At 45.0% G+C, this 13,434-nt stretch overlaps 1 protein-coding gene across 1 annotated transcript in view; it reads right to left on the bottom strand.

Moving 5' to 3' along the window:
* WWOX (WW domain containing oxidoreductase) overlaps positions 1-13,434 on the bottom strand; it is a 912,592-nt gene that overhangs the window by 855,766 nt on the left and 43,392 nt on the right. Inside the window, exon 5 of the mRNA XM_068992691.1 lies at positions 5,055-5,161. Coding sequence (XP_068848792.1) covers positions 5,055-5,161 — 107 coding nt within the window. The remainder of the gene's footprint in view (positions 1-5,054; positions 5,162-13,434) is intronic.

The raw sequence follows: 13,434 nt of genomic DNA, 5'->3' as shown, positions 1-13,434 counted from the left end.
TCCTCTGTTTCATCTAATAACAGCTATGTCTGAGACTCTCTGTAGATGCCCCATAATAAACATGAAACTCAGTCTCACACATACTTTTTTCCTCTTAAGTGATGGAGCCTAAATGCCTAGTGGCCAGAAACAAGACTTGTTGACCACTGGCTGAACGTCATCTGAAGGTGAAATCCATCTCTCCCCACTATGTCGAAACTGTTTAACAAGAACTCAGGGGTCCCGTATTGATGAAAGGATGCACCTGCACTGAGCTTCACGTGGTTGGGAGTGGTGGTTTGGAGCTCTCCGTCTACGGCTTGACTTTGCACTCTTTAAAACTCAGCAGTAAATCATAGCCCTTGTTATGCAAAGGTTACAATGGATGTAAAGTCTGAAATATTCAGTTCAAGACTGAGTGAAAAAACCAACACATGCAAATGCAGACAAGGAGATGGTGATCAAAGACAATGAATAACAGGCAAGATTAATAAGTCAATGCAAAAATTTCAGAATGAGACACGAAACGGAAAAACTTAGGAGGAGGAGAAGAACCAATCACAAGTTTTAGGCATTCTGGAGACAGAGGAAACTCAGAATATATTAGCAACCGATTATGTCTATGAGAGGGATGAATAATTTATTATCTGATAAAGAATCCTTCCTGAGCCTGTGACAGGGAAGGGCAAAGAGGCAGCTGAAGTTCAACAGTAAATACACTGTGTACCACTTGAAATGCAAGTCTGAGAAGAGCTTCCTTGGGGAGGGGAGGCTCAGCAACTGGGTTTCAAAACACCACCAGTAAGGCTCTCTTTGCTGGAGAACCACAGGGACCCTTACATCATGGACAGAGAAATCAAGCCCACAAAATAGGCCCGTCCTCCGCCACAACACACACCAGTCATTCTGGACTGGGTAATGAGATGGGCTTTGGGGTCGGGAGACACGGCTTCACACCTTGGGTCTACCATGTAGCTTCCAGCTGTGTGAGCTTGAGCTAAGTCCTCCCCCTTCTTCCAGCCTCTAAAGCCTCATCTGCAGGATGGGTTTCACACATACACAAATATCTCACTGCTAAGTGCCAATAAGCAGAGCACCGAGTACAGAGACAGCTATGACTACCCCATCCCACCTGCAGGTAATGATAAGGAGATGACATTTTGTAAACAAAAATGTCCCAAGGTAGAACCTTTCTGCCTGTGTGTGTGTGTGTCTGCTAAAGTCAGACACGACTGAGCGACTAGGCACACATTGATTAAAGCAAGTGGTTTATATAGTTCTTGCTGGTGTACAGACTTGTTTACACCATACTTAAATTTATTGAAAATTCAATACTATACATAAAAACAATTTTTAAAGCAAAGAAATGAGGAACAAATCTAGTGGCTGATGTCGGATGAGCTTTTCCCAACAGTCCATAACTATTAAAAAGATTAAGAGTTTTTATATTTCTGTTTAGCTAGAGATCACTCACAACAACGGGGAAGAGACTTACACTCTGTGATGCATTGAGTAATTATCAGTTTTTCCAAGCCAAGTTGCCTGACTAGACAGACATCAAGCTTGTAGATTACCCATCCCACATGCCTCCCCTCAACATACACACATGAAAGAAGGCATCACCCCCAAGGCCTTCTGTCTGTAAAGGCAAATTATCGGATTTAAGCTTCTTCTATCACAGGAGAGTGGGGGAAATGCCCACAAACACTAAAGCACACAGGATCATGAAGTCACTGAGTGGATGAGAGAGAGTCTAGAAGTAGCTAGATTGCTCCAGAGGCTCTTAGAAGTTCGAGCAATGTTTTAGGTGGCATCCTGCCCACCTCATTCCTTACTCCCACGTCATGAAAACAGGTTGTCAGCATCCATTAAAAGCACAGCAAACTGTCTAACACGTAGGCTGGCACCAAGCGTTCCATATCTAACAAAGATAGTGAAATCACTATCTTCCGATGCTTATCAATGAGGCTGCAGTATGACATAACACTGTCAGCTTTCCACCCGACTTCACTGCAACTAGATAAACAGACCGAGTATCAACTCTATTGACAACTAGAATAATTACGACACTTCAGTCCCCCCAGCATCAAACTGCGTGGCAACACCCAGCCGAGCACGCACGCTCTCCCCAACACGTGCACATTCCATTACCTCCGACTAATGAATCTTCTCTCTGAGCCCTCGTCTCCCTGCTTTCTCAATAGCCGTTCTGATATAAACCACTGCGTGCCGTTCCTGATGCCTGGTCCCTCAACAATCTTTCCTAAATATATGCAACGTGTGTTTCTCTGTAAATACAAAAGAAAAAGCAATCACATCAATAATTAAGATGGCTTTTCAAATGACAGTTGAGTGCTAATATGAGCTCCACTGGAAAATACTCATCAACAAACTAAATACGCATCTATTAAAACGTAGGAGTCCAGACATATGGAGACAGGAAAAATTCACTGCGACTCCACTGGAGTCACGCTGATGAACACACTCCCTTCAGCTCCTCTTTCGGCCACTTGGAGAGGCTAAGAAAAGTACATCCCCTTCTACTGTCATGTATGAAGAAGAAATTATTTTACTATTATTACTAGCAGCAGCAGCTAACTAACATTTAACTGAGTACTTAAGCCCAGCAATCCCACTTCAGGGCATATATCCAGAGAAAACAGTAACTCGAAAAGCTACATGCACCCCAGTGTTCAATGCAGCACTATTTACAACAGCCAAGACGTGGAAGAAACCTACATGTCCATCAACAGAGGGCTGGATAAAGACGATGTGGTACTTAAATGCATCGGAATACGGAGAGAGCAGCATGGAAACACTACCACACGCAGAACAGATGGCCAATCTGCTGTGCCACTCAGGGAGCTCAACCCAGGGGTCTGCAACAACCTAGCGGGGGAGGGGCGGGGCGGGAGGCAGGTGGGACGGGACATACGTTTACCCATGGCTGATTCATGCAGACGTACGGCAGAAACCAACACAACGCTGTAAAGCAGTTCTCCTTCAATTAAAAATAAATAAATCTAAAAAAAGAAGAATGGTCCACTGAGGCAGAGCTGAGAGCCAACTTTGGATGGAAATGTGAGGGACTGAACTTCACAAGAGCATCACTTGGAAGACCAAAACAAGTAAATGACAGCATCAGCACGTGACGGAGGGCCACACACAGGTAAGAGCAACGAGGCAGCCCTATGCCCCGAGAACAAAAGACTCCCTCTAGTAGCAAGAGGGAAAGAAAAGAACCGAAGTGCAGAGCAGCACGCAGGTGTGCTGGCTAGTACACACAGCCTTTTCTGGAAGAACACACAGGAGTCAGTTAGTGCTATCTACCCCCGAGAGAAGAATGCACAGGACTTTCACTTTTCACCATATACACTTTATGAAGATTCAAACCATATGCACATATGACCACTCATTCTCTATACATCTCTAAAGATTACTCTATACCACCTCAGTTCAGTTCAGTCGCTCAGTCGTAGTAGCGGTTAATACATTTTTCTAACTCTGGAGTTAGAAAGATGCTAAGATAACTGGGGGAAAAAAATGGGCCCTGTTTTTTAATTTACCTCAAAATAATGAATCCAGTGAGATCAAGACAAGGGTTCATTTGAAATATACTAAGTTTGAAATCCTGCTTGAAAAAGCAGAAATAAATCTCCCTTTTCTTGACTCTCATAACTTCTCAGCCCAGAAGGCCGGACATTCTCTTTAACAGACCATGGTCTATTTCTTTGGATGGCAAGAAATCTTCCATGGTGTTCAGAGGATGAAGACAGTCTTGGCAAGGACTACCCAGCCCCCTCCACACCTGGCTCCGGCCGCCTGTCTCCCTCGCCCCAGAGCCACCATACAGGCCACCCCCTCAGCCCAGGTTGACCCTTCTTCCCAATTCCTCTTGATCCTCCTGAGATCTCAGCTCAGCCACCTCTTTCTCGGGGACTCCAAATGCCCCCTGCCTCTCTGGCATTGTTCACCATTTTGGAATACCACTTTGCCTCATTTCAAGTTTACACTGATGTTTATGTTTCTTTGGCTTGATCTGTCTTCCACCCTCAGCTGAAAGCTCTAGAGAGACAGTGGCAACACCTATTTTCCCTTAACGCTAGACACCCAGTACCTACGACAGTGGGGCACTTCACAGGCTCGTGAATGAATGAGGTCTGTATGTCACTTCAAAGCCCGGTGATCGTGTTAAAAAAGAAAAAAAACTCACTCAACGGTTGTGTCACTCTGGCTCAAACCCTCTCACGTCACAGAGACTCTGAGCCCCTCCCTGCAGCCTGCTCACCCCCAACTGGGCTCCAGGCACAGGAGCGTCCCCACTGAGCCTACAATCCCCCAGGCACATTTCCACCCCCTCTGCACGTGCATGCAAAGTATTGCCCCTGACGTTTGCAAGGCTTACTTCGCTGTTTCATCAGGGCCTGGACCAAATGTCACAGCTTTAGAGGGGTCTCTGCTGACCACCCAAGCTGAAATAGTCCACGCTGTCCACTCCTGACCCCTCACACTGGCCTCCACTGCATTTATAACCACCTGACATCACGTTAAACTTTAATTATCCCTTTATGGTCTGTTTCTCCTACCCAGAAGCTGATGAGGGCAGGTATTTTGCTTTATTTGATGCTATATCCTTAATCCCAAGAGCACTGACTGCCCTCAATACAGGTTTGTGCACACAGACATATCAACACCCACATGTGCACAGAGGAAAGCTAAGAGGAAAAACTGAAATGGGCTGAAGTCTGCTCCTTGTCATTCTAAAAACCACATACAACCTCTTAGTCACACTCAAGGGCGTCAACCACATTCTGTTTTTCTCAATAAACGAGCTAAATGAGTAAACACGCTCGAGCCTCCGACTAATAAAGCAGATGACACTGACAGAGAACTATAAACAGACTACGAACGGCCTGCCTGTCCTTCCGTTCATGAATAAACAAAGAGAGTATGACTTTAACAACAAAGAAAACATTATTCCAAGAGCAATAAACTTTATGAACTGAAATCCTTCAAGTGTTTATCCCGGCATGTGTATTCGACAATGAAAAAGAAAAGTGTGAGCGCTCGCTTACCCATTCTCCTAGAATGCGGGACACGGCTTCACTGGCTCGCGCCATGTTCCTGCAGGCCAGGATCACGTGTGCGCCATGGAGGGCGAAAGATTTGGCGGTTTCAAACCCTGTGGTTTAAAGGAAAGTCCGCATTAGAAAACACAAGTGCAAAAGCACCAAGCCATGACGCTGAATGGCCTTTGCTGAGCACCTTAGGCGTTACTCTAGTGGTTCTCAGCCAGCCAGGACGTGCCCCCTAGAAGAAATCTGCAAATATCTTGAGACATTTTCAGTAGTCAGCAAATGTCTACTGACTTTACTGTGGGGCAGGAAGCGGGGTGTACTACTGGTACCCAGCCTGTAAAGGCCAGGCATGCTACAGAATATCCAATACGGCCCAGGACAGCCCCACAGCAAAGAATCATCTGGCTCAAATATCTACAATGTTGAGGTTGAAAAAACCTTCCCCAGGAATGAGCAATTTCAAAGGTGAAGGCCAAGCCTTAGCAGAGCTTGCGGCACAGCCAGCCTTTGAACCACTGCTTGACAACAACCAGGTCCTGTGCTGAATACAAAGAGCAAGGATATACGAAGGCTGAGACGTGGTCACTGTGCTCAGGAGTCCAGAGTCTAACCAGAGAGAACAAACCTGCAAAGTAAAGCAAGCATCTGCTAATAAGCCCCGACAGTGCGCTCTGGACCACTTTAAATGTTTCCAGCACCTCTGCTTCCAGCAATGGCAGCTCGGTTTCCTAGACCCACACACGCACTGAGAACAATCAGAAAGCTGGACAAAACAGCACACACGCTCACACAGACACACGCACACACACCCACTTTGAGGGCATCAGAGGAACGGTATGATTGAGAATCGGGGGGGCGAAGGCCAAGGGAGGCGAGCCAGCATCTGGTGCTTCTCTACCCAACGAAAACACTCTTCAAAAATAAACGGAAACAAGATTTTTAAACAAACAAAAGCTGAGAGAACACATCCTCAGCATGTCTACAACAGAGGAAATACGAAAGGATGCTCTTCAGAGAGGAGAGAAAGGACCCCAGATAGAAGTCAGGACTGCAGAAAATGACAGAGTAATAAAAGGGTAAACAGATGAAAAACTCTACATGATAACAGTAACAGTTCGTAAATTTAACATACCTAGTGAGCATTACTATATTGACAATAATGACACGTAACCCAGGAGGTAAGTACTTGAGATTCAAGTATTCTAAGACCCCTGCACTGCCCAGAAAGTGCTAATCTATATAAGAACCTCAGTAAGTCAAAAATACAGGATGCTGTCTCTACAATTACCACTGAAATAACAGTAAAACAATACCAACTTAACCAGTTAAGGGAAGGGCAAGTAGAATAATTTTTAAAAAGAAAAAAACAAGGAAGAGGAGAAAAATGGAATATAAAAAAGTTACATAGAAAGCCAATAATAAAGTCATATATTTAACCCCAAGTATATCTGTAACCCCAGTAAACTGAACTAAAAACTGCAATCATTAACACAAAGACCGTCAGACTGAATAAAACATATATACACACACACAATAGGCTCCTTACAAAAGTGCATATGTTTTGTTTTATATCCTTAAACATAAGGATAAAATATTGAAAGAATGGAAAAAGACATGCCATGTAAAGATGAACCAAAAGAAGTGTAAGAGGAAAACCTGAATACTTCATAATTTTAAGTTCTAATCTATGAGGAATATGTGACAATTCTAAATTTATATACATACACACATATGTCAACAGTTGACAGAATTAAGAGGAGAAATACACAAATTCACAATCAGAGTGAAAGATTTTAACATATCAGTAACATAAAAATAAGTCAATAAACCGGAACGAATAGAAGACTTCTGACTTTAACTGATAAACCAGAAAATATTAAATCACTGATAAACAGTGAAAATATTAAACACTAAACACAACAGCCAAACGTATACTCAAGTACTTCAAGGATATTTACCAAAACTGAACATGTGCAGGGCAACAGTCTCAAATTTCAAACAAACATTAAAACTGTAAAAGATGCCCTTTGACAATAGTAGAATAAAATTAGAAATCAATAAAAGATCCTAGAAAATTCCCAACTGGAAACTAAGCAACACACTTCTAAACAAAAAATTATGACTCAAAAATTTACAATGAAAATCAGAAAATACTTTAAATGATTATAAAACTCCTGCATATCAAAACTTATAGAACATAGCTAAAGCCTTGGAAAAAGGACAATCTATAACCATAAATACATATTGGAAGAAAATATGAGTTCTATTAGGCATCTATTAAGTTAGAGGAAATTTTAAAGCAGCTAATTACCTAAAGAAAGTAGAAGGAAGGTAATAAAAATAAAACAAGCATAAAATGCAGAGGAACAAAGAATCCAAAAGTCATTGCCTTGGGGAAAAAGCGAATAAAGCTGACAAAGGGCCAGAGAGACAGACAGACAGACAGACAGACAGACAGAGGCAGCACACACACTAGCGTAGACACCTGAGTGAACAAGTGAGCACACAGGTGGCAGACATCAAGGGTGAACAAAGGACAGCAGTCAGACTCTACAAACCCCAAAACGACCTTAAAAAGACACAATTAGCAACCTTACACCAACAGATTCAATACACACATGAAAAAGACAAGTTCCCAGAAAGACACAACTTAAAAACTGCTGCAAGGACAAAGAACAACTGAAAAAAATCTGGATGCTTTTAGAGAAAATTCCTCTAAAAACTCTGGATCCATTTGCCTTGAACAATAAAGTCTACCAAACATTTATGAAAATAAAAATCCCAATCTTACATAAGCTCTTCCAAGTAATAGAGAAAACTCAACTATTTTATGAGGCTTGAACTCATTGGTCCTTGAAAGTTGAAACTTAAGTCGCTCAGTCGTGTCCGACTCTTTGCGACCCCGGGGACTGTAGCCCACCAGGGTCCTCCATCCGTGGCATTCTCCAGGCAAGAATACTGGGGTGGGTTGCCATTTCCTTCTATAGAGGATCTTCCTGACCCAGGGATCGAACCCAGGTCTCCTGCATTAGAGGCAGACGCTTTAACCTCTGAGCCACCAGGGAAGCCGGTTGCACTGGTCCTTAGGGAAATGCAAATTAAAGATACAATGAGATGATAACACTACATCTCAGTAGCAGTAGATGATATTTACTGCTACAATGGCTAAACTTTTTAGAAATTAAAAAATAAACAATGACCACACCAAATGCTGGCAAGGATGTGGAGCACCTAGAACCCTTATATGCGGCTGACATGAAAGAGAAAGGAAGGGAGGGGAGGAATTTAATTTCAGAGCTTGACTATCACCCACTATTCTAAAGTGTAAAATACCACACTGTGTGGAAAATCACACAGAATATGCCGCCGCGACAAAGAAATCAATTCTACTGGAGAAGGCAGCAACGTAATTCAGCCAAAGCCACGTCAGATGATCACAGATTAGTGTGTCCAAGATAATGTTCATATATATGAACAATCAGAGCATCGTTATCTTACTGAGACTGCCATGTGAAAAGGCAAGCATGGCTAGTTCACTCAAACCACTTCCGCGGATCTAGTCTTCATGGAGGCCAGACTATTTATATAAACTCTCAATGGAAGCCGGCACAGCACAGTGGAAAACTCAGACTCAGGAGTCAACACATCTGTGTTGACCCAGCTCTAGCTATTTATAAGCAATCAGATATCAGGCTGTGCCTTTAACCCATCAGAAACTCGGTCGTCTTTTCTTAATAAAACAAGGAGTGAACAGTAAACGCACACTAGGAGTCTAATGTTAACCATAGTCAGTGGGAAAACAAATGTTAACGGCCAATCCTTTCCAAAATCCACTTCAGCAGGAAGTCTGGAGCTTTCTCTCTGATTTGTATGAACTAGCAAATATAGCTGGAGAAGGCGATGGCACCCCACTCCAGTACTCTTGCCTGGGAAGTCCCATGGACGGAGGAGCCTGGTGGGCTGCAGTCCATGGGGTCACCAAGAGTCGGGCACGACTGAGCGACTTCACTTTCACTTTTCACTTTCATGCACTGGAGAAGGAAATGGCAACCCACTCCAGCGTTCTTGCCTGGAGAATCCCAGGGACGGGGGCCTGGTGGGCTGCCGTCTCTGGGGTCGCACAGAGTCGGACACGACTGGAGCGACGCGGCAGCAGCAGATAGAGCACAGCCACCATGGCTGGAGACTCTGAGCTGCTCCCAACAGCAACCCATGAGTTAACTAGCTTCAACACCAGCTCGAACTTAAAGAAGTTAGCTAGAGGCTTCCCTGGTGGTCCACTGGCTAAGGCTCCATGCTCCCAAGGCAGGGGGGCTGGGCTCAGTGGGCTGGTCAAGGAACTAGATCCCACGTGCCGCTACTAAGACCCAGCACAGTCAAGTAAGTAAGTAAATATTTAAAACAAAGAAAGAAAGAAAGAAGTTAGCCACAAGGTCTCCCACTCCACTTGTCTAAGTACTGGCTTAAGAACACACTTGACCTCCGTTTATGCCAAGCTCTATAGCCCAAAATATAGTTGTTTAGCATTATATCAGTCCTGGGTGTTCACTGGAAGGACTGATGTTGAAGCTGACTCTCCTGATGCGAAGAGCTGACTCACTGAAAAGCCCCTGATGCTGGGAAAGATTGAGGGCAGGAGGAGAAGGGGACAACAGAGGATGAGATGGCTGGATGGCATCACTGACTCAATGGACATGAGTTTGGGTAGACTCTGGGAGTTGGTGATGGACAGGGAAGCCTGGCGTGCTGTGGTTCATGGGGTCAAAAAGAGTCGGACACGACTGAGCTGAACTAAAGGACAACCTCCTATACCTGAATCTGAGGTCAAAATACACACAAAAAATTTCAAATCTGAGATATCATACATCTCAGTCTGCTTGCCTCCTCTATGATGCATGTACTAAAAGGTGCTCAAACCCGTATCTTGGAGGCAAGAAACAATAACCTGAAATTCACTTATTTGGATCCATGACACCAATTTCACCCCTTGTCAGCAGTGAGCAAAAGGTGCCCAGACCACGAGGGAAAGCAAGAGAGGTAAAACACCAGGGAGCGCAGCCCCACCACTGCAGAGCTGCACGGGCCCGAGCGGGGGACAGTCTACCTGACCAACGCGCCGCGCCCCTCGGGTAAGTGCCACACTGGCGGCCGCAGGGAGGCCTGCACTTGCAGCCGCAGGACCTTTCACACCCACATCTTGTTGGAAAGGATGGACTGTGTCCCAATGAAGTCTCCAGGTCAGAGCAATCCAAAGAAATATTTCACATCACTTTTTCACCCAAGAGTATAAAAAAAGTTGCCTTCCCTGGTGGCTCACCAGTAAAGAATCTGCCTGCCAATGCAGGAGACACAACCTCAATCCCTGGGTCAGGAAGATCCCCTGGAGAAAGAAATGGCAACCCACTCCAGTATCTTTACCTGGGACATCCCATGGACGGAGGAGACTGGTGGGTTACAGCTCATGGGGTCACAAACAGTCAGATACAACTTAGCGATTAAACAACATAAAAAAAATTACATGGGGAGTGGGGGAAGATAGTGGAGGCAATGCCTCATCACTCATTAGCAAAATTAATTAATTGATGTATTTATTTATTTGGCTATGCCGTGGTTTAGATGTAGCATGGGAACTCTGTGGCTAATACTGCAAGCTCCCAGTGGATGGGGCCCAAGAGTTCACATGCCACAGCAAACTTATTTTTTTTAATGGATTGAGGGAGCATCAAAACAATGCAGGGCCAAGCAGGTCCTAGGGCTTTATTTATCTAGTTTACGGGATAACTGCAAATGCCTTAGAATCAGTGCCTTTTCCATCTCTGTGTCTGGTTCAATGAATACCTGCCAAAGAGACAAATGTCCTTACAGGCTGACTAATAGGCTACAATTCTGGACTGTTTGAAAACAACCCAAGTTGTGAAAACACGGATGGCCCTCAAACTTCCTTTTAGACCACAAATAAATACTGAAATCCTGCAAAAATACCAATCATGGCAGTTTTGAATAACACTATCTAGAAATCGGGAGGGGGGGTACAGGATTTTCGGGGGGAGAAGCATGCCCTTATTCTATCAAAATTTATTTTCCCAAACATGCCATCTCAAGGTGACAAAATAAACAATGGCAGATGACTTTTTATTACCAAAAACAGCACATCTGATGCTGAGGCAACAGGCTGTGGATACCAGCCTGCACCGTCTCTCCCTCAGACGACTCCTGACTGCAGTCCTGGTTGGACTCCCTGCCCCTGCATCGTGTGAAATTACTCTTCCATCTATCTTCCTTTATCTAAGCCGTGCATCACACATCGCAAGCCGACTTTTAAGAGCGGCAGCGGACAATTCCAGCTTCTTATCCTGTGCAACTGCCTTGGGAGCAAAAACAAAGCAGGGATATTTCAAAAGACGATGGTTTAACAGGAAGGACAATAACACTTTTATGGCAAACCATATCTCTTGCGTGTGGAGTTTTATAAAATAAATTTTAAAAAAAGTTTAATAATGCTACCTACTGCTCAAGTCCAGGAAAAGCCCATGAGAATAGCATCCCTCACTCCGGTAATACCAAAGCTGATGACCAGTTTAATTAGCTAAATGCAGTAGTGCTAAGCCAATTCTGCACAGCGCCAAAGTTTGTGCAAAATAATGAAGGCAATGGTTTACTAAATTTAATAACCTGATTCATCTTATAAAAAATTAACTTTATGACAATGTTTAAATTGAACCAGCTTATCTGCGTGGAGGTGGCAAGAGTGTGTCCAGAGGAATATTTAAAGCTAATAATATCAAGAAACTAACAGAAGACATTTTAAAGCAACGGGCAGCATTGGTTTTCTAGCACTTGTTATGTCTGATCCAATTGGGAAAATCAAGTCGCCGCAGGGGTTTCATATCCCCCTGACCTAGGTTTCAAGCTTTGCATATGAACATTAAAGGGAAAACACACTTCAAAGATATGAAATGCCTGCTTATTTTACACGAGGTTTCCTTGTCTAGAATCAAGGTTCAAACTGGTGACCGTGGAGCAAATCAAGCCCACGGACTTGCTTCCTCTGGCCCACATTTTGCCTCCCTTCGTCCCTGTTTCTCTGTCCTGCACTCTCTTCCATCCTTCTATGCTCCCTTCCTTCCTAATATGAATCACTTGCCGGCATTAAAAAATCAGGGAGATTCTATATCAACATACCCAATGGCAGATGTCCAGGTTCTCTGTGAAAGCTCACAATCAAACCACAATGGGCCCCCGGGCCCACTGGTGACGAGCAGGCCCAGGAGCCACGGTGGGCTAGACACGGGGTTCAGGCTCCCTGCTGCCCATGGTCACCCCAGAAGGCTGGCATCACCCGCCAGACCACAGGAGACATCGGATGCTCAGATGCACATCGTACGGGGAAGAGCCCTGCTGGAGACAGGGGCTCAAGCCTGACCACGAAACTGCCTCAGTCAGAATCTTCATGCGTGATCTGCTGAATCTCAAAGGCGGCTTCACCCTGAGCTGCTTGAGATGCTGTTTAAGGTCCGTCAAACCCCACTCCATCAAGCGCGAGAAGGATGCTGGCGACGCCTTCAGACCAGCAGCAGCGCTCGGCTCTGCACAGGCAGATGGGGCGGCACCAACGCAGGGGTTTGGGTCTGCGGTCCCGGTTCCTTTACCCGGCTGCCCAGCCATCTCCTAGAGTCCCTGAGTGGTCACAGGAACGCTGGACCCAAAACTACACCGGGACCAAGGGGCATAAAAAGGAACCAATCAAGCCAGAAAAAAAAAAAAAGACTGAGTGCCTGGCAAAACGAGATCAAAGACTGGTGAGAATTTAGGAGTGGAGGAGCGCTATGAATTACACCGACGCTGCTGCTATCAGTGTCCAATCCACTGAAGATACCTCTGGGGACTCCCTGATGGCCCAGTGCCTAAGACTCTGCTCCCAATGCAGGGGGCCTGAGTTCAGTTTCTGGTCAGGGAGCTAGATCCCACATGCCTCAACTAAAGACCTGATACGGCCAAGCAAATGAATTAAAAAAAAAAAAAAAAAAGACGCCTCTGGTTGTCATGCAAAAGATGGGCTACTTGAGGATACTGAAGCCTTGTAACCAATCAGAAGGGATGAGGTACCTTCTTATGCTAGACAGCCAAGGGGAAAATTAGAAAACCATCAGGAAGCAAAAAACATACAAAGCCTGAATCTAAGTCTGAGGCAGGATCCAGGGTTGGCAAACGGTATACCCAGACAGAACACGGGGAGCGGCGGGGGTGGGGGGGCGCTGGGGGCGGCGGGTTGTGGCTGGGGGGACAGAGCAGGGGCCACAGCCAGGGAGGCTCACCGGCAGGCTGGGGACAGAGATGGAGCCGCAAATCCCCCAGGGAAGAGAGCAAGCCCCAGGCT

Source organism: Capricornis sumatraensis, chromosome 20, assembly GCF_032405125.1.
Source record: "Capricornis sumatraensis isolate serow.1 chromosome 20, serow.2, whole genome shotgun sequence".
Lineage (NCBI taxonomy): Eukaryota > Metazoa > Chordata > Mammalia > Artiodactyla > Bovidae > Capricornis > Capricornis sumatraensis.
The sequence above is the reverse complement of the archived record's forward strand: the minus strand, read 5'-3'. Positions and strand labels throughout refer to the sequence as shown.